General features: G+C 40.1%; 1 protein-coding gene across 3 annotated transcripts in view; it reads right to left on the reverse strand.

The window, feature by feature from the left end:
* Window positions 1-25,983, reverse strand: part of LOC126470531 (protein inturned) — a 258,007-nt gene that overhangs the window by 192,034 nt on the left and 39,990 nt on the right. For all 3 annotated transcript variants that reach the window (XM_050098452.1, XM_050098451.1, XM_050098450.1), the window contains exons 5-7: window positions 24,339-24,424; window positions 19,072-19,143; window positions 9,711-9,976 (exon numbers count right to left, since the gene is read on the reverse strand). In XM_050098452.1, the coding sequence (XP_049954409.1) occupies window positions 9,711-9,976; window positions 19,072-19,143; window positions 24,339-24,424 (424 nt within the window). The remainder of the gene's footprint in view (window positions 1-9,710; window positions 9,977-19,071; window positions 19,144-24,338; window positions 24,425-25,983) is intronic.

Below are 25,983 nucleotides of genomic sequence, written 5' to 3' on the forward strand. Positions count from 1 at the left end.
CACCATTGGCTACAGTGCTGTGGATTTCATGGAGGAACAGAGCAAGCTCAGTTTAAAAGTTCTCTGTTTGCTGAGCTCATGTTGATTTTTATAAAGGAGATTGTTGTGCTCAAGAAAGTCATAATTCTTGAGAATAAAAAATTTTCCAAAATTCTGCAACACACTGATGTCAATGACAGAGGTCTGTAACATTGTGCGTCTATCCTATATTGCTTCTTGAAAACGGGAATGACCTGCGCTTTTTTCTAGTTGCTTGGTACCATAGAAGGGCATCAAGTTATTTATTATTATTTGTTTACACATCAAGTTCCGTAGGAGCAAATTGAGGAGCAAATCTCCAAGGTCAAGAAACGTGTCAGTACATGAAATTACAACATAAAAGTAATAACAGATAAAAATAAATGTTTATGAACCCGAAAAAAGTCAGCACATATGTTTAAGTAAATGAAATCAACAATACAACAAGAATCATCTTAATTTTTCAAGAAACTCCTCGACAGAATAGAAGGAGTGACTCTTGAGGAAACTCTTCAGTTTCAGTGGATCACTGCTAAGATTTTTGAATTTGAGTGGTAGCTTATTGTAAACGGATGCAGCAGTATACTGCGCACCTTTCTGCACAAGAGTTAAGGAAATCTGATCCAAATGCTGGTTTGATTTCTGCCGAGTATTACCTAAGTGAAAGCTGCTTATTCTTGGGAATAAGCTAATATTGTTAACAATAAATGACAGTAAAGAAAACAAAGATGCTGTAACTTACCAAACTAAAGCGTTGGTATGTTGATAGAGACAATAAAAAACACACAAACACACACACAAATTTCAAGCTTTCGCAACCCAAGGTTGCTTCATCAGGAAAGAGGGAAGGAGAGGGAAAGACGAAAGGATGTGGGTTTTAAGGGAAAGGGTAAGGAGTCATTCCAATCCCGGGAGCGGAAAGACTTACCTTAGGGGGAGAAAAGGACGGGTATACACTCACACACACACACATATCCATCCGCACATATACAGACACAGGCAGACATATGTAAATGCAAAGAAGTTGGGCAGAGATGTCAGTCAAGGTGGAAATACAGAGGCAAAGATGTTGAATGACAGGTGAGGTACGAGCGGCGGCAACTGAGGCTGAGGCCTGGTGGGTAACAGGAAGAGAGAATATATTGAAGGGCAAGTTCCCATCTCCGGAGTTATGATAGGTTGGTGGTGTCAGTGGGAAGTATCCAGATAACCCGAATGGTGTAACACTGTGCCAAGATGTGCTGGCCATGCACCAAGGCATGTTTAGCACAGGGTGGTCCTCATTACCAACAAACACGGTCTGCCTGTGTCCATTCATGCGAATGGACAGTTTGTTGCTGGTCATTCCCACATAGAAGGCTTCACAGTGTAGGCATGTCAGTTGGTAGATCATGTGGGTGCTTTCACACGTGGCTCTGCCTTTGATCGTGTACACCTTCCGGGTTACAGGACTGGAGTAGGTGGTGGTGGGAGGGTGCATGGGACAGGTCTTGCACCAGGGGCGGTTACAAGGGTAGGAGCCAGAGGGTAGGGAAGGTGGTTTGGAGATTTCATAGGGATGAACCAAGAGGTTACGAAGGTTAGGTGGACGGCGGAAAGAAACTCTTGGTGGAGTGGGGAGGATTTCATGAAGAATGGATCTCATTTCAGAGCAGGATTTGAGGAAGTCGTATCCCTGCTGGAGAGCCACATTCAGAGTCTGATCCAGTCCCGGAAAGTATCCTGTCACAAGTGGGGCACTTTTGGGGTTATTCTGTGGGAGGTTCTGGGTTTGAGGGGATGAGGAAGTGACTCTAGCTATTTGCTTCTGTACCAGGTCAGGAGGCTAGTTGCGGGATGCGAAAGCTGTTTTCAGGTTATTGGTGTAATGGTTCAGGGATTCAGGACTGGAGAAGATTCGTTTGCCACGAAGACCTAAGCTGTAGGGAAGTGACCGTTTGGTATGGAATGGGTGGCAGCTGTCAAAATGGAGGTACTGTTGCTTGTTGGTGGGTTTGATGTGGACGGATGTGTGAAGTTTGCCATTGGACAGATGGAGGTCAACGTCAAGGAAAGTGGCATATGATTTGGAGTAGGACCAGGGGAATCTGATGGAACCAAAGGAGTTGAGGTTGGAGAGGAAATTCTGGAGTTCTTCTTCACTGTGAGTCCAGATAATGAAGATGGCATCAATAAATCTGTACCAAACTTTGGGTTGGCAGGCTTGAATAGCCAAGAAGGCTTCCTCTAAGCGACCCATAAATAGGTTGGCGTACGAGGGGGCCATCCTCATACCCGTGGCTGTTCCCTTTAATTGTTGGTATGTCTCGCCTTAAAAAGTGAAGAAGTTGTGGGTTAGGATGAATCATCCTATCTATCTGAACACCTAGAAATTTGTACTGTTCAGTTTCACTAATCATATGCCCATTCTGTGAAATTTGTTGAATTGTGTGTTAGAAACTGCAAAAACTAAGTCTAACTGTGATTTAGCGTTAGTTTATTTTCTACAAGCCATGAACTTAGGTCACAAACTGCACTATTTGAAACCAAGCCAATGTTGCACTCAACATCCCTTACTACCAAGGGGTGTCATCAGCAAACAGAAATATTTTAGAGTTACCTGTAATACTAGAGGGCATATTATTTATATAAATAAGGAACAGGAGTGGCCCCAACACTGATCCCTGGGGTACCCCTCCTTGACCGTACCCCACTCAGAACCCACATCACAGCCATTCTCAACATTCTGAATTATGACCTTTTGCTGCCTGTTACTAAAGTAAGAGGTGAACCAACTATGAGCTACTCCCCGTATTCTGTACTGGTCCAACTTCTGGAGCAATATTTTGTAATCAACACAAGTATGCCCACCATTCAAAACTTTTTGTTTAACCCATCCAGTACCTCACAGAGAAAAGAGAATATAGCACTTTCAATTGTTAAATGACTTTCTAAATCTGAACTGTACATTTGATAGCAAATCATGTGATAAAAAAAGATCAATTATACTTATATAAACAGTCTTTTCAACAGCTTTTGCAAACACTGATGGCATAGAAATATGTCTAAAATTATTTACATTATCCCTTTCTTCCTTCTTATAAATCAGCTTTACTACTGAGTACTTAAATCGTCCAGGAAACTGACCATTCCTACAGTAAAAATTACAAATATGGCTAAATACAGGGCTGACATGTGCAGCACAGTACTTTAATATTCTGCTAGACACTCTATCATAACCATGAGAGTCCTTAGTCTTCAGTGATTTAATTATTGACACAACCTCCCTATTGTCTGTATCACAGAGGAGTATTTCAGACATCAATCTCGGAAAGGTATTTGCCAAAAAGTTATATGATTCGCTGTAAAAACTAAATTTTTATTTAATTCACCAGCAATGCTCAGAAAATGATTGTTAAATACTGTACATATATCTGATTTATCAGTAACAGAAATATTTTTACTGCAAACTGACTTTATACAATCGACCTTGTGCTGCTGACGAGACACTTCCTTCACAACTGACCATATGGTTTTAATTTTATCCAGTGAATTAGCTAATCTATTTGCATACCACATACTTCTTGCCTTCCTAGTAACATTTTTAAGTAGCTTAAAATACTGGTTGTAATGTGCTACTGTATCTTGATTGTGACTACTTCTAACATTTTGATGAAATTTCCGTTTTGTTCTATAAAATATTGTTATCCAACAAGTCAGCCACCCGGGCTGCCTATTACTGCTAATAACCCATTTAGAACATTCTAATGCAAAGCAACTCTCAAAGAGCATGAGAAATGTGTTAAAGAAAGCATTATATTTATCATCAATGTTACTGGCACTGTGAACGTGCTGCCACTCTTGTTCCTTGATGAGGTTTAAAAAACTCTCTATTGCTGTTGGATTAACTTTCCTACATAGTTTGTAATTATATGTGACATTTTTTTTTAGAACTAAAGTATTTTAATATTTAAATTTGTGCATCATGATCTGAAAGGCCATTCACACTTTTACTAACAGAATGCCCATCTAGTAATGAAGAATAAATAAAAATATTGTCTATGGCAGTGCTACCGTTCCCCTGCACCATTAATGGAAAAAACACAGTCTGCATAAGATCATATGAATTTAGGAGATCTACCAACATCCTTTTCCTTGCACCATCATATACAAAATTAATATTGAAGTCACCACGTACAACTAATTTCCGGTACTTCCTACAAAGTGAATCAAGAACTCTCTCTAGCTTGAGCAGAAATGCTCTGAAGTCTCAGAGTTAGGGGACCTATAAACAACAACAATTAGAACTTTAGTTTCACTAAATTCAACTGCCCCTGCACAACATTCAAATATCTGTTCAGCACAGTGCCATGATACGTCTATGGACTCAAATGGAATATTGTTTTTTACGTACATGGCCACTCCCACACCCCGCAAGGAACTTTTTGAAAACACCCAGCTATTCTGTATCCTGGTAAAGGAAGCCTCTGAATTGTCAAATTATTTAAGTGGTCCTCTGATATACCAATACTCTCGAGTCAACATCTATAAGCAGTTCACTAACTTTATCTCTAATACCTCTTATATTCTGATGAAATATGCTAATTACGTTTCTACTTGGAAATATTACATCCTTAGACGGTGAGCCCTTAGAGGGACTTCCTTTAAGCACATATACCTATCAGCTGACTTCAATCTACAAAGATGCAGCTCTAACACCAACTACTACAAGATTTTTTCCACGAGTCATCCCACCATCACCACCACCCACTACACTGCCACCTACAAGCTTTGCCAGCCTCCCCTTCCTATACCTATTGAGGTACAGGCCATGCCTAGTGAATCCCGATCCACTGATAGACCCAACTGGCACCACTGAGATGTGACCCATGCTCTCTGCCATTAGCACCCTCTGCAGCCCCATGTTAACGCACCTAACAACCGCATGCAGATGAGGCAGATCATGATGCTGAAACAGTTGCACTAAATGCACTTTAGTGCCACCAGTTTGAGTAGCTATATTTAGGTCACCACCTACATCATATTCCCCATCCCTATGAAAACTGTTTTCTGCTCCACCCATTATCACTACCCGATCCTCCTCTGTCAAATTCCTACATAACACCCCTATGCAGTCAGTCACTTGAACCAACCTTGCACTAGGCATCACAATACTGGTGACCTGGTACTCACTCTCCAACACTTCCTGCAACTGCTGGATCACACCTCTACCATGCGAACTACCTAGCAGCAGAACCTTCTTCTTTCTGTTAGACTTTGCAACTGACCTATGACTCCCAACTGCTGAGAACTGCTGCAGGTTTCCTACACCTACAGTTACAAGAGGTTACTCTCCACTCAACCCTGACAGTTGGTCAAATCTATTGCACATACGCAAAATATAACTGTCTGAATACCACCTCCTCCTGGCTGCCTTCTTGCCAACTGCCATCCCATTCCCCACCACCCTTCACCCTCCTCAACCTATCTAGTTCCTTCTTTGCGCGTTGTAACTGCACCTGAAAGGGCACAGATCTTACGCCCTTGCACCTCTATCAACTTATTTCTACTACAGATTCTGCATTCCCAGGACAAATTTGTCATCTGCCCCCTGGAAGAGACAAATTCCTTGACTTCCTTGTAAATCCGAACTTCACACTTCCCAACATCAAATTCACTATGGAGACTGCAGAAAAAGGAAGACTAACATTCCTGTAAATCACAGTCAATAGAAGAGATGACGAAAGAGTAAAACACGGTGTGTACTGTAAGAAAATGCATGGTGACCTGTATTTGCACACAGTAGAGCCACCATCCTGAGCAGAGTAATGGGGTACTAAGAATACTAGTGCACAGGGATCACACAATCTGAGATGCAGAGTGTCTGCTCCAGGGGCTGGTAACCCAAGAACGGTGTTCTGAAAAAATGGATCCTCAGAGTGGCAGATTACATGCACTCCTTGTTGCACCACTACAGCACAACCAGTGGAGACAAAATAAATCATGCAGGAAGAGGTAGCCACAGCCTTTAGCCTGTACAGTGACATGCTATCAGGAAATGTTGGGTGCATACTGAAAAAGCACTGGGTAACAACTGTCTTTTGTCCAACCAACAAAAGACGGGCATTATTGAGGAGTGTCGAAGATGACCTCAGTTTGCAGAAGGCCGGGTATATCAGATTCTGTGCCAATGTGACAAGACATACATTGGACAAACAGCATGCACCACTGAAGATCACCAGAACACCAGCAACACACTTGATATGTATCCCAACAAATCAATGGACAAAGAGCACTGTTTGTCAGAGAAGCATGTGATGGAATACAAACGTACAAGGATTTTAGCACAGACTTTCAAATACTGGGACAGTGTCATTAGAGAAACCATAAAAATTCACACCAGGGAAAATCTTATCAATCAAGACTGCAGCTATAATCTCAGAAAGGCTTGGAACTAACACTGGAATGGCTTGTGGTGGGAGCAGATGTAAGTCAGCCATGTGCCCTCAGGAGGTCAGTTCATCAGCAAACCTGACAATGCCAATATGGTGGGATATTGTGAGATATTGGACAGATTCCAACCTATATGGCACAAACTCTTAGGGATTTTGTAATTCTTCTTGCTTAATTAAGCATGTAACCTGTACAAAGATAAACCAAACATTCCACTACTGAGTTTATTTTAAGTCTTCAGCATATGTTGAGAATCAGATTGAGCTCTTGTGAAATTATGTGGAACACACAACATTTTCTTAACTATAACTTCCAGTTTCAAAATTCTCTCTCTCTCTATTTTTCCTTCCAACAATGACAGTTTTATGATTTCAGTCCTCTCAGTTTATGAACTTTTGTGGAAACAATGGTATCTGCAATGTGTTTTCTGTCCCTTTTCATCCCACCTCTTAAGGTGAAGATGAGCCCTTCATGCACACATTTAAAATGCAAATGACTAAAGCCATCACTACTGCTAACAAGAAAAATGCACTGCATGCTTTTATATCAGCCTCCAGGAACATCCCAAACCAGGACCTATCAACATTTGAAAACGTACATGGCTACTGGCAGCACATGACACTGGATCTCCCACAGCTGGTGCCATAATACCTGACATTCAGCAGCTGCATAGAATATACTGCAAACACCACTGAGTCCACATAAACAGCCAGGTCCTAGGATGGGTTTCAGGCATTGTTACAATCAGTCAGGCCCGCATGATCTTTGACATGGAAGCAAATGGGGTGTGCTTAATGTAGCATGCTCTTAACTGGTATCCACAGAACCAGCAACAGCCCGAACTCCTCAATTATTACCCCAGCCCTGACCCCCTTTTGGAGCCTTCACATCATCCTGTCCCTAGTTATCACCTACCCCCATGAGATGTACCACTCCTATTAGTACTGTATCAACTTTGTCCTCTATTTTTTGTCTCAAAGACCTTTCCTGGTCTTGGGCAACAGACCACAATTCTTGCCAGCTGATTTTCAACAGTTTTTTGTCAACATCAGCATACACCCTGTAACTACTGTACCTTTTCACCCTCAGTCTAACAGTGAACCCAAACCATTATTCATTCACCCATTCCAAAATTAACATAGATAAACTCAATTTCTCCCACACACAGGAGCAAGCCTTAAAGATTTTTCTCTCCTACTACCACTCCTTGCTACCTTTCGATAAGTTGCCAGCAGTGGTTGGCTTTTCAGCCAGTGTTCCCGGTCGCTTACAAGGTGGATACCAGGCTGCAGACGGGGATTTGCCATTGGCTGTTGCTACATACTCTGCCTCCTCACCTACATCCATTGTCACCATACCCTGTTCCATCTTATGTGGCAGCAGCAGGAACCATTCATTCTGTCTGGTCATACAAAGTTAAGTTTCACGTGCAGGACAAAGTTTTTTTCAAAACTGTTTAGCAGGAAACATCAATGTGAGCATGGTGTCATCACAAAAGTATTGGGTCATTTGTTATAGGATGTTCAAGGTTCATCTGGGATGCACCGGCATCACCAGAATCAGCTGTGTTGCTCTTATAGCAGTGATTCTGCTGCTGAATATTTGCCCACCAACCCAGCATGCCACTGTTATCTGCAACAGCAGTCACCTCCACCTCTTTGCCCATCATGGTTGGCACCATACATAGAGGTGCCAATGGAGATCAATGTCGTGCCAATGCCACCATCGCCACTGGTTCCGCAGCCAGAGTCAATGTCCATGGAGGCACTACCTGTGGACAGTTGTTGTGATGCACCTGGAGCTCTGCCTTCTGTTCTCCTGACCACAGATTGTGTGTCGCTGGGTGTGAGTGTGCACACTGTGGTTGGCTTTTCAGCCAGTGTTCCCGGTCACTTACAAGGTGGATACCAGGGTGCAGAAGGGGACTTGCCATTGGCTGTTGCTACATACTCTGCCTCCTCACCTATATCGACTTTCAGACTTGACTCCCCCCACCGTCGTCAAGTGACAGAGCACTATCCAATGATGATGCAGAGGTCTGGGGGCAGGGAGGTGGTGGTGGGGGGAGGGGGGGGGGGATATGTGGTGTCATCTGAAGACTGAGGTTTCATGTTTAAATTGGTACCTCATGATAGAAGAAAAAGCTAAAAGTCACAGCCACACACAGCCACAAGTGAGAGACATTGCCGAAGAATTGCCTTCAAGTTGTTCCATATGGCACAACTGCTGGATGTCTACTTACATCAGAGTACAGCACTGCTCATCCCACTCTTTGATAGCCCACTTTCATAGCAGCCTCATCGTAGTTCAGATCCAGGAGCAAGCTTGTGTCATTAGTCATTGCGTGCTAAAGTTCATAGTTAGATGTAAAGTGGTATTTGGCTGTCATTCAGTGCAAGAAATAAACTGTTATTACTGTGTTCTGTAATTGTAATGATTGTATATCATCCCTCATATGAACATAGCTGCCTACCAAAGCTAAGTGAAGTGTTTTGCTGAAACTGATCGAATGGACATTACACATTGTAGCATTTACTTGACCTCCAGATTTAAAGACTTAGACCTGTCATCTACGCTTGCTATGGCACATAAAAGTGATCATCAAATGTTGTCATTAAAGTTACAGGTGATAGAAAGGTCACTAATTAACTTTCAGCATTCATATTCTCATCACAGCTAAGGAACTGTCCTCCCATTTTCACCATATTTCTTATGTGGTGAAGAAGTCATCTCACAACAGCCTGTGCTTATACTTTTGAAAAGACAGTAACACACTTTAATCTGAGCCAATCCAATTATTACATCTGATAAATTAAGGAGAATGTGCAGGAGCATCTTATCCAAGATTCTTTAACCATTATATACAATAAAGAACTATTTTTCTGAATTTTTAATAGTTCTGCTACAGCAAAATGCCCTGGCAGTTTACAACTATGTGGCAGACCAGGACCTGAACCTGGATCTTGTCTTTCAAGGTAATGAAAATGCACTTACAAAGTAAGCTTTCTGGGCACAACCAATGACACACTTTCACAGTTTTAATACTGCTAGAACCTCTCTCCTAGCTGAGTACCTATGAAAGTAGCTCATGAGTTGTGCCTGGATATGCCAGTCAGCAACAGCTTGCCCAAGAAAGATGAAGCGCACAGTTTTAATCCATCAAGCAGTTTCACAATAGTTCACACTCTGCTAAAGACTGAAACTTTCATTCTTGTAATACAGCACTTATTAGAAATGAATAATAGGTAATTTAAAACAACCTGGTAGGTGTCGAGGCACCAGCATTTGGGAAAAGGTGACACAGAGTAATGAAGGCACCCCGGGCTGCAATGAATGTATCCTGTTGTGAAGGAGATGATTGTGCAGGGAAACAATAGATCAGTGCATGACTTCTGTCAGTGTCTTCTGGTCTTGAGTCCATCTCATTTGCTACAGACATGTAAAGCACAGCTACTGGATGTCCAATAAGTGGTGGAGGAGGATCTACTCCTGTTAGCCGGCGCACTAACTCTGACTGCCTCCGACCCTATAAGAAATTCATAAAAATGCCTCTATAATTAATCCATTTCAGAGCAATTAAAAGAAAGACACACACACATATACCATAATTCCTTTCAGTTAGATGCTACGTCTTATTAATGACAAAACATTTGTACTGAATACAACAAAAGTAGTACGTGAATTTCAGCTACAAATGAAATTTAGTTTTTAATTAATCCTGTGCAATTACATTATGTACAGTAACTTACTGAGTAATATATGACAAATCAAAGAAATACAATTCAGTACCACATATTTAATCGGGGCAGTAATTCTACTCTGCTTATTAATCCCAACACACAGACTGACAAAAAAAAGGAAGCACCCAGAATGGAAGGGGGAAATAAAATGAAACTTCATGGTTTGACAGGAAATGTGATGTTATTTTAGTGATTACAATACTGAATCAAATTTTCAAAGAAACTGGCAGAATGAGCCCACTTATCAGTATGACACTGCATCCCGTTTGGACTGGATGCATGCACTGATTCAGTGGGGTAGGGTGTCATAAAGTCATTATGTCCTCTCCGGTCCGTGACTGTTGGAACTCGTCCTTGATAACCTTGCACTGGGACAGAGATGACATCTGAGCAGAACCCATATGTTTCTGCAGGGACAGGTATGAGCACCTTTCTGGCCATGTCAGTACCTCAGCATCACACAGCAGCTCATAGAGATATGTGCTATGTGTCAAAGATCACTGTCCTATTGAAAAATGGCAAAATGATTACTGTCACATGAGAGGTAGCATATGAGGATGTAAGATGTCTGTGGCATATGACTGTGCCATCAGTGTTCCTTCAAGCACTAGACATCTAGGGTAATGCACAGCCACGATTCATTGCTGAACACTGTGCGACACCATTCATCAGCATCTGGTCTCAGCACCACTCTAAACAAAGCCATTTGTGTTCTGGCATTAACATCAGTGTACACACAGGACAGAAATTCTCTAGTCCAACTGCTACTAGTCTCTGACCAAAGGTGCAGGATGACACGGAGTGTTCTCAGGTGATGGGCACAGTCATGAAGGGGTTATGATATGCTTGGTGCACAATACCAGGCAGGGACCTGCCCTTGTGGTTGTCAGACACAGTCAACCAGAACCTTGACAAGTATGCCTGCCCTCATGTTCCCACAGAGCCCAACATCAAGCCACTGTCACGCCCGATAGCTCCACAAATCTGGATACTGCATAATTTGACCAGTTGGCCAAATGGAGATTCACAACAAGGCCCCTAAAAACTATGTCAGGTACTGACAATCTCACACCACTATGTGGTATCCTCGTTTCCCTTCACAGTGATCACTCAGCATCTGACATTGTTCGTACCCTTTACATACCCTACCAGGCCTGGTACCTACACTACACCAACAACACTAACACAGTTTGGTGGCCAGTCTACCTGTCACAGATTGTTGCAATCTTAATCATTTACATACCCACCAATGGTGTGTATTTGTAGGAAGTTATAATGACATCCATCCTTGTCTTCCACATGCTTCAATTTTTAGTCAGGCAGTGTAACTGCATTTAACATTACTTACAGATCGAATTTGTTTGTTAATCAATAACACAATAATACTCTTTTCTCACTAGATAATCTTTCTGCTTCTTTGGAAAATTCTAGTCATGTATGAAGTCCTGTGGATTTTTGGGCAGGCATCTTGGTAATTGTAACAACAATTATTTACCTAGGAATAACAATCTGTAGTGACCTCAAGTGGAATTATAACATTAAACTAGTTGTAGGAAAAGCAGATGCCAGGTGGAGATTCTGTGGTGTCACCGCCAGACACCACGCTTGCTAGGTGGTAGCTTAAATTGGCCGCGGTCCATTTAGTACATGTCGGACCCGCGTGTTGCCACTGTGTGATCGCAGACCGAGCGCCACCACAAGGCAGGTCTCGAGATACGGAATAGGACTCGCCCCAGTTGTACGGACGACATGGCTAGCGACTACACTGACGAAGCCTTTCTCTCATTTGCCGAGAGACAGTTAGAATAGCCTTCAGCTAAGTCCATGGCTACGACCTAGCAAGGTGCCATTAGCCTTACATAGTTTGATAGTTATTGTATGAAATGTCTCATCCAGAACGATGTATACAACAAGGATTAAAAGTTAAGTATTCCCAAAGCAACGTACTTTTCTTTATAGCAATTCATTGAGCGTCCTGTTTCAGACTTCAAGATATTCTGTGTGAGCTTATAGCGTGCCTATCGGCCCCTTCAAAATAACACTGTGTCGGCACTTCTGTCAACACATCAGATTCATTGGAAGAATCCAAAGGAAATGTAATTCATCCATGAAAGAAGTTACTTACAAACACTCATCTGACTGATTCTTATGTATCACTCATCAGTGTGGATATCTTATCATGTAAAATTTACAGAGGAAATAGAGAGGAGCTTTTTACAGCACAGGTTTGTTCAGTAAGTGTAGAAGCATGATGAAGAAGCCCATTATACTCCAGAAGGAGACACTACAAGAGAAGCATCTATAATGTAACAACACTACACACACGTATATATATTGAACATCAGCCATTCCCGTTACCTATACTCAATGTAACTTCTCCTTCATGTGATTCTATACTGTTTATTGTGTATAAGACTTGCTTTAATTATATTTGAATTTATTGTACCTATACTGTAAAAGAAATAATATGAAAGTTGTTATGAAATTTTATCTTAACTATGTAGATACTGCAATTCCGTTTAAGCTTATATTTTCCTGAGGGGAAAAATTTCATTACATTCTGAACAAAGTCTTCTGCCATCAGATAGGAAAAGTAATCAAGCTTTGACACATCAAGCCTTGAAGCATGTACAGATGGCAAACACAGCCTTCATTTAGTCATCATCAAAGTCAGGCAGCTTCAAATGGGTGCAGCGAGACAAGTAGTGAAAATCCAACTGCAAATATTAAACTGCTGCAGATGGAAGGATATGGAGGCAAGTGAGCCATACTGGAGCTTGTTCAACAATCTACATCTACATCTATAAACTGCAAATCACTGTGAGGTGCACGGCAGAGGGTATGTCCCATTGTACCAATTGTTAGGGTACCTTCCCGTTCCACTAACGTATGGTGCATGGGAAGAATGACTGTTTGAATGCCTCTGTGCGTGCTGTAATTATTCTAAGCTTATCCTCAGGATCTCTATGTGAATGATACATAGGAGGTTGTAGTATATTTCTAGAGCCATAATTTAAAGTGGGTTCTTGAAACTTTGTCAGTAGGCTTTCAAGAGTCTGCCAGTTCAGTTTCTTCAGTATCTCTGTGACACTCACCCATGGATCAAACAGACCTGCGAGCATTCGTGCTGCCCTTCTCTGTATACATTCAATATCTCCTGTTAGTCCTATTTGTTATGAGTACCACACACTTGAGCAATATTCTAGAACCGGTCAAACATGTGATTTATAAGCAATCTCCTCTGTAGACTAATTACACTTCCCCAGTATTCTACCAATAAACCAAACTCTACAACCTACTTTACTTATGACTGAGTCTATGTGATAATTCCATTTCATATTCCTACAAAGTGTTACTCTCAGGTATTTGCATGAGTTGGTCAATTCCAATGGCGATGATATTGTAGCCGTAGGATACTACATTTTTTCATTTTGTGAAGTACCCAGTTATATATTTCTGCACATTTTAAGCAAGTTGCCAATCTTTGCACCGCTTTGAAATCTTATCAAGATCTGACTGAATACTTGTGCAGCTCTTTTCAGACAGTACTTCATTGTAGATAACTGCATCATATGCAAAAAGTCTGAGGTTATTACTAACATTGCCTGCAAGGTCATTAATATACAACATGAACAGCAAGGGTCCGAAACACACTTCCCTGGGGCACACTCAAAGTTATTTCTACATCTGGCAATGACTCTACATCCAAGATAACATGTTCCATCTTCCCTACCAAAAAGTCCTCAATCCAGTCACAAATTTCGCTTGGCACCCCATATGATCCTACTTTTGACGATAAGTGTAGGTGTCTTATTAAGCTGGGGTGCAGCTTACTTTGAATGGTTGAAAGGTGCTACAATCTACTGAGTCAAATTCTTTTCAGAAAACAAGAAATAGTGCACCTCTGTGACTGCTTTATTGTAAAGTTTTGGTATGTCATGTGAGAATAGTGCGAGTTGGGTTTCACATGACTGATGTTTCTGGAATACACGCCGGTTGGCATGGAGGAGGTCATTCTGTCCGAGATAACTCAGTACGTTTGAGCTCAGAATTTGTTCTAAGATTCTGCAACAAATCCATGTCAAGGATATTGGATGGTAATTTTGTAGATCATTTCTACTACACTTCTTGTAGACAGGTGTAACCTGTGATTTTTCCAAGAATGGGGCACACTTTTTGTTCGAGGGAGCTATGATAAAGTTAGAAGTGGGGCTAACTCAGCTGCAAATTTGGTATCAAGTCTGGTACAGATTCCATCAGGCTAAGCAACTTTGTTCAGTTTTAATGAGTTCAGCTGTTTCTCAACACCACTGTATCTAATACTCATTTCACTTACCTCTTCAGTGCTACGATCTGCTAACGAAAAGTCATATTTAATATAGAGGAAATGCTATGAGTTGGAAACCATTTAATACTCTTATTAAGCTGGGGTGCAGCTTACTTTGAATGGTTGAAAGGTGCTACAATCTACTGTCTGCAAGCTGCATAGCTTTTTTCAACTGTAACACGGCAAGGTTATTCATCGTTCCTTTCAGTTTTATAAACGGCAATCAGTTTTCCTGCTTTTTGTTTATCATGTTTAAAGTAGGCAAGACACGTTTTTTATTACAGTCTTATAAGTGTCTCAGTAGCCACTGAGATTTGAATGTTCCATATACTTCTTCCTTTTCACATACTGAGTCTACTGTGCTTAGCAAGAATTTGATTCCAAGTTATAATTGCAATATATTGCCTAATGTGATAGTGGCTCTGTAATGTTTTAACTTACATGATTTTAATGTGGCAATTACTGTAAACAACAGTTTTTTGTAGTTCATATGTAGTTATTATTAAACCACCAAGGCCATAAAGTACAGTAATGTAGTCACGAATGCTTCAGTAATGGGGATGCTCATATTTGTTACTACTTTATGAATGTTTTGCGCAGAAATTATGTAATAATACAGTGATTCTACTACTACATAACAGCTTAGCTGAGCTTTTAATGAGAAAAATATTTGATGCTGATATAAACATTGGAAGTTATTGCTTGTTTCACCATCTCAGTATTCACTAAAGCAGAAATGTTGTACAATAGAAAATATAACCACCTGGTTTGAGCACAAAATAAATAACTGTCCTAGTTGGACTAGTGACTGATGTCAAATTAATAGACTTACAGGTGGCATTTCTAAAAGGTGAGTTGCACTGTGCCCTGCCTCAGGTATAAATACTGGCATTACAGTTCTGAGAAGAAAGTACCAAACTGAAGCATTACACAGGTAAGCAGTGAAAATGTCAGTACTAAACGGCTTTAGAAATGGCCATGTAATTTTATATTAGCATCCTTGGAACACAACAGCCTCAAAACTGACAAATGTAGTTTTTCAGGTCACAGTCAATTAATTCAAAATTTGTTACTTAAAGAGAACATTACCCTGAATTTATGTTTTTGAACTTAATATATTAAACTTTAGAGTGTCATGTTAGATGACAACGTATACTTATGTTGCTGCTGTCCATTGTGTAAGTGCTTGTTCTGTTGACCTATCAGTTAGCTTGAATGACACAATTAACCTCAGGCAGTAAATAGTTCATAAGTTTTGTGATTACATTATATTAGGTTAGGCATTATGAATTATGCTGAACACAGATATACAATAGAGAAAAGTAAGAGACAATAAGAGGGCAATATAGCCCCCCTAAGCTGTTACACATTGTGCTTCATAGAGATGTTTACTGTTAAAATTCCAAAAATGTACATATTACTTCCTCCCACATTCATCCACAACAAGAAAATCAGAGAAACTGAAGCTACTGTGTGGGCTCACTAACAGTCATTCTTTCCCTACCCAGTTTGCAAATGGAACAGGAAATGGGAGAAATGATAGTGATGTGTACAATACACCACAATGTGGCTGCTGGAGTTCAGGTGTATCAGTGTCATATTCATTGTCAGTTGGTGAGATGTGCTTCTTAACTAGTTCTTCAATGTGAATGTGGTCACCTGCATTTGTTTTCCACTCTGACTATTTTGTATACAGGGTGTCCATAATTAAACTTCCAGTTTCAAAATGCTGTAAAAAGACAACCACTGTTACTGCTCTGAATGATGTCAACTTTGAACAGCTTATTATCAGTGCAAGGGGAAACATAGCGGAACCAAAAAAATTAACAAAACTTTGACCAATATACGGTGCTATAAGCATCAGAACATGCACACCAACAGATATGCGGCACACAGCTGTTCCTTAGTCTGATCTGAAACGCCTAACATGACAGTCTGCATGAAGGATCTTGCACTGTTTGTAAAGTCCTTTTACAAGAATGGTGACTGTACACCAGCAGCCCTGCAGAAGTTCCAAACACTCAAGGGTATGACAAAAGACATTCATCTGATGTCTCCTGAGGGTCTGGAGAAAAGAAAACAAAATTCTTTTGAAGTGCAATGTGGCAGAGGGAGGAAAGCAGTTGAACCTACATCCATCAAAGATGTGGCCACAGCTCTGAATGAGGGGTCAAGTGGTGGTGTGCCAACATGAACTGCATGAGGAATTGCCCGAACATTGAACATGCCTGTGGGCACAGTGCGTAAAATCCGACAAAACTTCCTGCACTGCTAGCCATACAAAATCACCCATGTTCTGGAGTTGCTTCCTGCTGACCTGAGAGTGAGATGATTTTTTGCTCTGGAATTTCTTGCTCACATGGAAGTGGGCAATGAATGGCCATGGAACATTCTGTGCACTGATGAAGGCCATGATCATCCCCAAGGCCACATCAATACGCAGAATTGCAGAATATGAACAACAGAAAATCTGCATGCACATAAACTGGTACCATTTCAGTCTGGAAAGATGACTGTGTGGTGTGGGTTGATGGCATCCTTTATTTATGGCTGTATTTTTTCGAGTAGATGAATCCTGTGGGTCTTCTTACATGTACCAATAACTGGTAAATACTATGAGAGTCTTTTGCACACCAATGTCATTCCGACGCTTCACCAGTGTGTGTGTGTGTGTGTGTGTGTGTGTGTGTGTGTGTGTGTGAGATCATTTGTATGCACGATGGTGCTTCTTCGTACATTGCACAGCCAGTGAAGGGGCTGCTGCAAAGGCAGTTAAAAAATGCTGGAATTAACAACCACCTTATCCCTACAGTCTGGCCGTCCAGATCACCTGATCTGTGACTTCTGGCTGTGGGGCTATCTGAAAGGTGTTGTGTTCAGTGTTCCAATTAAGAATGTAGCTGAACTGAAGGCATGCATTGCACAACATATTCTGAATGTTATCCCCGAGGCACTTCTATCTGTTATGGAACATGCTGTTTATAAATTTCATGCCATGCATCAGTCGCACGACAAACAGAAACTGATGTCATTTTGCTTCTTAGGTGGTTTTTTTGCCTCATGACAATTAAAAACCAATTTTTCCCATCCGACCTGATATGACCTCCATGTGGTGGACAGGCATACCTTATTAACAGTGCCACAAATGTTGACTGCCAAATTTGTACAGTCATGAACATTGAATATTGTTGATGGTGTTATGTGCAACTCAAAACTCAGCCATTGTATTGTGATTCATCTGTCATTTGCGATCGACTCCATTTACATTAAGACACTTACCACATCATCTATTGATAAAATTTTTATTATTTTTTTCCATGGTGTTTCTCCTTGTATCAATAACATGCTGTTCAAATTTGATGTCATTCTGAGCAGTGGTTCTCTTTCTACAGAATTCTGAAACTGGAACTTTAATTATGGACACCCTGTATATCATATTATCATTTTACCTTTGTATACAGATATATAGATCAAAAGGCACACACTTTTGAAGCAATTTGCGCACATTTAAAATGGCCTTTTTCTTAAAAGACTATCTTTTTTTGAATGTGCCACCTATTTTGTTTCCTGAATGTTTCACTTTCTCTGTTCTGTTGCTCAATACTGCACGTATAATTCACAGAGTCCATGGTATAATATGCACAGAAGCTGTTTGTCTGTATTCTTAATGAATGTACGGTTGAGCTCACTTTTTGACAGTTTAATACACTGCTTAAATTTCACCTCATTCTCCACAGAGACATGTAGGAATCTAGTGGATTCTACTTCCTCTAGTCTTTTTCCATCATTCTTTATACCATTCCTTTGTTTCAAACCACTCCGTACGTCAACACTAGCTGCATAAAACTGAAATGAAGAATCAAATTGTGAACTGAGGTCAAAAAATTATGCACCTACATAATTTATATGTTATGTGGTTTTGCCTGTTTCAATTAGGTCACAGTGCTTGTGGTGTCATAAGAAGACTGGATGAGTAAAAGAGACAGGGATTTATGAATCAAATATAGAAATGTGGATGCTGTACTTGCTCTATTATTTCTGGAAGGTATTTCTGATCGGAGAAGGATTGTTCGCAAAGAAATAAAGAGGTAATGTGGTAGAGCAATGACTGGTTTAAGTTCCAATTTTTGAGAAATATAACTGAAAAGCAAATTTACATAAATCAAGGCAAAACTATAAGATGTCCACATAGTGACCAACAACTAGAAGTAACAAAGCTAACGCAAATAGAAGGTAAGAAGGACACATGAAATCAAAAGGAAATACTCAATGACTTAGTTTAAAATGATCCTGAAGAACTAACATCCTTACAAATATGTCAAAGTAGTGGGGGGAAAACATGCCAATGACTCCAAACTTTACATACAGAAACTAAATAATTTGTAGCATAATCCTAAAAATAATTAACAGTCTCCAAAAACAAAGAACATGTATTTTTGGAGCTGCTACATTAGAAGCTACCATTCTACCATAGCAAGAATTAATATTTGTGTTTAATTTTCATGGTCAGAAATTAGGTAAAATATATTAAATTATATAAAAGTTAAAACAAACCTTTCTCTGGTTATCCTGATATTCATCTATAGTGACTTCATAACCTGCTATACGTTGGAGTATTAAAGTGACCTGTAATACAATAATAACCTTTTTTAACCAGACATAAAATTATTCAAATTACTGGCAAACATCCAGTACACACAAACACACACACACACACACACACACACACACACACAACCACACACACACAGAGAGAGAGAGAGAGAGAGAGAGAGAGAGAGAGAGAGAGAGGGAGAGAGAGAGAGAGAGAGAGTGAGTGAGTTCAAATATAGAGTTTTGAGTACTTTAAAAAGCTGAAGGCTTGTGGTGGCTTTCAAATCAAACAAACTTGTTAACAGATTGTTATTCAGAACTGGGAAGGAAGAACAGAGAGTAATATCCCATCAAGTACCAGCTTGGATTGGGGAAGGATTGGAAAAGAAACTGGGCATATCCTATTCAAAGCAGTCACCCTGGAATTTGCCTTAAACAATTTAGGGAATCAACAGAAAACATAATTCTGGATAGCTGACCAAAAATGTAGCACTGATTCATAGAATGACCAATTACTGTTGTGCTGACGCACATGACATGGTGGTTTGGCATGCACCCAATACCACTGTAACAGAAAAGTCACTTCCTCAGAGTCTGGAAAGTCAGAGAATTGTGAAGCTGTGATGCCCTCACTACAGTTGCTTTGTAACACTGCAACTGAGTGACTTGGAAGTATCACAAGACTGTTTCTTCCTTTACTCTCCTGCTTTCAGATATAATCTGCCACTTTATTTTATTTTTTATTTGTTCATGATACAAAGAAATGTGCAGTAAATTTAAACTTTACAGTTACCACGGAAATTATTTTCTATGACAACTTATGGGCACACCACAGTTTTATATGCCAATCTCAGTGTGAGCAATATATGACCTAATTTGTTGACTTGACTCATTCTTAGCAGAGGGGTCAGCCATGCAACACTGCTTTAAAGACTTTACATTTAACACAGACTTGAATGTCAAACCACTTTTCATTAGCAGACAAATTAGTGAATAATATAAAAATATGAGAAATGATTGGATAAATTCTGCAGGATTAATGATGTTGTTGAAATCACAGAGCTGCACTTTAAACCAAATAAATGTTTATTAAATAATGTTCACATATGTGTGAATGGTGGTGTCACATAAACTGTGGATTTAAACAAAAAAATAAAAATTAGACAATAATTAAAGTATGTAGTGAGAGCAGAGCATCAAATACAGAAATGAGTGAGTAAAGGTAATTTAACTGCACAGTAACTCACAAAAATCAACAGCAAACTTGCAAAGGCAATTTTCCATCATCAATTGCATTGTAAACAAAAGTTTGCTATCTCAAATAACCACTGCAAAAATGTGGATAAGTCCTTAACTACACTATCAAAAATACCAAGTGCAACACATAATTATAATTCATAGCTGCCTCAATCATGCAAAGTTATAGTTCATACAATAAAACTAAATCAATCACCAGGAAACAAAGTCAAATTATTTAACTGCCATGAAAAGTTAAAGTCTGTAAGTCGTGCTTGCACAATTACTCCAAGTCCAATGAAAAGTTAACGTATGTAACTCACATGGCTGCTCAGTTGCAAGCCCTTTGACAATAGCATACTCACCAACACTGACCAAAGATGACAAAAAGCAACATACTTAGGTGATTGAAATGGAAAATGAATGTTACATTTTCAATTAAACTACTTACATACCTTCTGTGATGTTACACACTACTAAATCCAAGTTAGACTCTTAAATAATGACCACTATTCAAGTAACTGTACCCACATATAAGATAGCACAAAACAAAGAAAATTATTGCAGTCATTTTGTGACCTTTCATTCAAATAACAACATGGTATTAAACAAGTTATTGACAAAATTCACAAGGCATGTTTACATCCAGTTTTACAGTGCGACAAGACTTGGTCAAAACTTAAGGCCTACATAAAATTATAATTACACATGGAATAGTAAATTGTGGGTACACATACATTATTAAGATTAAGTAAGGATCTGGGAAACTTGTGCTACATCCATATTACATGTAACTGTTGAGGATGTATAGCCTTGGCACATCTGCACATCATACACTTTTAATAAACTGATATGCAATTATTTATATCCATGCAATATTTGAAATGTAGTGCATTGTGGTGTTCATCTTCTACTTCATACAATTAGATTTCTACAATAAGTCAGTTGTTATTAATTTTATAATCTATCATAATTAAAAACAATAGTAACTTTCAGGGGTGTCCAGTAAAGGAGTCCCTGATTCCAGAATTAAATATCTTGAAACTAAGATCGATACACAAGTGTAACAAAAGGTGTGCTTATTGTGAAAGCTGTAATGAAAAGGTAATTAAATGGACACCCTTGCTGCAACCAAGCGTTTATATACATCATTGGGGACATGTTGAAAATGTGTGCCCCGACCGGGACTCGAAGCCGGGATCTCCTGCTTACATGGCAGACGCTCTATCCATCTGAGTCACCGAGGGCACAGAGGATAGTGCGCCTGCAGGGACTTATCCCTTGCACGCTCCCCGTGATACCCACATTCCCAACATGTCCTCATCACTACATTCGTAGTGTGCCTAATAGATGTTTGCCCATCATACTCATTACTCGTGGCAGATTAACCTACCAAGTCCCGTACAAGTTTGAGCATAGCACACGATGCACACGATGGTCAATGGCTGGGAAGCCATATTTTAACTATATATGACGGTAGTATCTGTTCCCGAAAGAACAGTTACCATTAATGACCATGCAGCTTTGCTAGAATGAAATGATAATTAAATTGACGCCCTCGCTGCAACCAGGCACTTATATACTTCATTGAGGACATCTTGAAAATGTGTGTCCCGACTGGGACTCGAACCTGGGATCTCCTGTTTCCATGGCAGACACTCTATCCATCTGAGTCACCGAGGGCACAGAGAATAGTGTGCCTGCAGGGACTTATCCCTCGCACGCTCCCCATGAGACCCACATTCCCAACATGTCCACAGCACAACATTCGTAGTGCGCCTAATAGATGTTTGCCCATCATACTCATTACTCATGGCAGATTAATCTACCAAGTCCTGTACGTACATCTATTAGGCGCAATACGAATGTAGTGATGTGGACATGTTGGGAATGTGGGTCTCACGGGGAGCGTGCAAGGGATAAGTCCCTGCAGGCGCACTATCCTCTGTGCCCTCGGTGACTCAGATGGATAGAGCATCTGCCATGTAAGCAGGAGATCCCGGGTTCGAGTCCCGGTCGGGGCACACATTTTCAACATGTCCCCAATGAAGTATATAAATGCCTGGTTGCAGCGAGGGTGTCCATTTAATTATCATTTCATTCTAGAAAAGCTGGATGGTCATTAACAGTGACTGTTCTTTCGGGAACAGAAACTACCGTCATATATAATGAAAGCTGTAAGAATTTTATACAGAAGTTTTGAAATAATTCAAAAAGCTGCTAAGAGATGGCACTGTACACTGTGCATTTTGTACAGTAACATTGTGTGTAATTAATCTTCTCCTCTGCAAGAAGTCTCTGCAGTCACATCACAATTTTTTCGAGAAGTCCACCACTTGCAGTATGGAGATGCTGCAAATGAACTATAAAATTTGCCATCACATCCACCAGTTTCTCAACAAAAATGGATTCAGATGCCACACAGATTGTCAATTCAAGGCCATCCAGAATGGTGGGATGGTTGCAGTAGACAGTCACAAGGAGTCACACTGGACGAATATGGAGGCCAATCCACCCTTGCACCAATAAATTTGCATTAATCCAATGCAATGGCTCTATTCCCGAACTATTCACTGAGAAAGCAAAACATCTGTTCAGTGCGATGTGGTCTGGCCCCCGCCCCCCCCCCCCCCCTCCCCACCCCACTTGATGACTAGTCAAGTCCTCCAACACTAGCTGTGTAGTGACAAATTGTTCAAAAACTACAATGTAATATTCACTAGTGATGGGCCCTTGCATGATAAAAAGCCAATAATGCCTCTACTGCATATTGCAGCCCAAACACTCCACACAAATGGGGATTTTCGGAAGCCCAAAATCACTAGTTTTGTTTATTCATGACTCGACTCTGGTGGAAATGTTCTTCATCTGTGAAACAGGTGCAGCAAACATCGAGTCCTTCATTATCAATAATAGTGAGAATATTGTTTGCAAAGTCAGCTATCTATCTTTTAGCACATAAAGATATGGCCTGATGGATTTGAATTTTGAATCAAAACATGTGTTGGCTCTGTCTCAGTATTTCCTGCCTACTGGAATGCTTCAAACCAGTCTCTGCTGCAATTTTTCAGATGGATTTCCTTGGATTTTGCTGAATTATTCCAGAAGCCAAGGTAATATTTTCAAGAGTAACTACAGTCTGCCTTGGGACATCATTACCCGCTAGATCATCAATCATGCAGTCTGTCTGTTGCAATTTGGTGAAGAGCTAACAAATGGTTTTTGCATCGGATCCTTTTGGAAACATTAAATTGTGTTTGAAAACTGTGCCTTGCTGCCAAAGGACTGTGTATTAACCTGTGGTATTACAGGACCAGAGAAACATGTTGTTCAATGGATTACATGATTTCAACCTTTTCCTTCAGCATGCTAATCCTCTTTCATATTCACTTTGAGCTGCAACAGACTACTTAAAGGCATTACATATTGTGATTACAGAGCCATCTGTCAGCAGCATTTTGAACTATTTTGAAACTTCTGACTAAAATTCTTACAAGCTCTCACAATAAACATACCATTTGTTGCACTTATATATCAATGTTAATTTTCAAAGTACTGAATTTTGTAATCAGGGACCTCTTTGCTGGACACCCTGTATTTATTCTAGAATCATACTCGAAGTTGCAATGAGTTCAGCTCATTGATTTTTCTGGTGTACTTCATTTTTCTGTATCATGTCTGTAGGATCTGTAACACGGTTTCATTGAAAATATAATATTCATCTGTCATTTTAACCCCCTTCGCTGTCATTCCATTGCATTCAACCCTTCAGTTAAGCTTGTATGCTCCAGCCTTGTGAAAGACCCACATCCGGCACTCAGCCTCCTGTATTCCTCACTTTATTGGGTAGACACCGCGAACTGTCAAATCACTCATCACAGCCTCTTGCTCCATGGGCTGGCTTCTTATAACATTGCAAATTGAAAGAATATTCTTAAATTTAATTGTTAGAGGGCATTGTAGTTTTGACTGACATACAAACACTGACTTACCTCACAAGGGGGCTTCACTGCTGACAGAACCGCATCAAGTGTTTGTCCACTGATCTCCTGACCATTAATGCTCTGTAACCAGTCACCTGAAATAATAAGAATCTTACTACAACAGAAGTTTAAGACGTGTACCTTTTAGAAGTATGAGAGACATTAACAAACGTAAACCTATTAATGAAAACTTATAGAAAACTGAAAAAAGTTATTAACAGAGGCAAATAGAATAACTGAATTTCAGCAAGAGAAGGAGCAAAGACAACGATAAATATTGCATCACAGCATATACCCATTCACTGATGAGATCGTTGAAAGTCTGACTGTAGTAACCAAGTAATACACAAGTCCAGTGCAAGTAACACAAATATGGCTTTATTCAGGAAGCACTCAACAGTAATGGAAAACAGACTCCTGTGGATCCCCAAGTAATAAGACACAGTACACTGGTGTGAATGGCAAACTGGAAGGACATACAACAGGATCAGTTAGTGCTGCTCTGTGTATGTACTTGAATCACCTGGCAAAAATATAACTAAACTCTATTGGATGGCACCCTGTAAAATATCTTCCTTTCACTGATCTAAAAAAATGACAAGAGACACTTGAGGAATATGCTTCTGTTACCAGAATTTGTAAGGCACAAATATCAGAATGTTGGTATGTACATGATGCTTTTTATGCAGAACATCCATAAGAATACAGCAGTGAAAAAGGTAAAATTGTTGTCAACCCTAAGGATAGTTTGAAATTCCTATTGGAGATGGTATGTGGTAGTTATAGAGGGACATACAATTTAACATGGACTCTGAACAATGGTGCAGCTTGGCAATGGTGCAGCTTGGCATTTTTCCCATTAACAAAGTCCTCAGAAGTGATAAAGTGACAGCAGAGCACTTAGCACAGAATGAATCTGCACTAGACATAGGGTTGTAGAAGTTACAGTCATACCTCACAATTTATACAAACAGATACATGCACTAGCCACCCTAATCATAATGCTAGAGTCTAATAAGCTACTGCTTCGCCGTTTTCTGCCTGGTAAAAGATGGCCTCCACTATATCACAAATGCCAATAGAAGTGCACAAAGAGCTATCATTGATACTTATTACATACATTTGCAGCAAATAATTCAAAAGTTAACACTACTTCAAAGCCAGAGCCAGAACATCCACATACCACATGCTGATTACTCTGAGCTAATAAACATCACAGAAGCTGATGATTTTGCTACCACTGATAACCTCAGCTATGTACTGCATGTACCCCTGATCACCTCACAGAACCGTGATCTTTAACATATCCTGACCTAGCCTATTGCTATGCAGGCAACCTACTGGAGAAATAGACACAGCACCACAGCACGATATATGAAGCACTGATGATAGCAAGAGACAGTACAATTATCTAACTCCAATGCAATGCCAATGGAGTTATCTGAGATTACATCATCATTTTTGCAAACAGTCCTTTAAGCCACACTCAAATGATCAAAAGGAGACATGCAAGACAGACATGTTACAACCTCTTATGAGAATCTACCACAGCTGCAGGCAGAAGGTCGTCCATCGTTTGTACACCTGATGGCTGCAGCTTGAATATAGTAAATGGTTGTATGTGATACATGAAGAAGGGCATATTGTGCTACAA

The sequence above is a fragment of the Schistocerca serialis genome, chromosome 3, assembly GCF_023864345.2.
Source record: "Schistocerca serialis cubense isolate TAMUIC-IGC-003099 chromosome 3, iqSchSeri2.2, whole genome shotgun sequence".
Taxonomy (NCBI): domain Eukaryota; kingdom Metazoa; phylum Arthropoda; class Insecta; order Orthoptera; family Acrididae; genus Schistocerca; species Schistocerca serialis.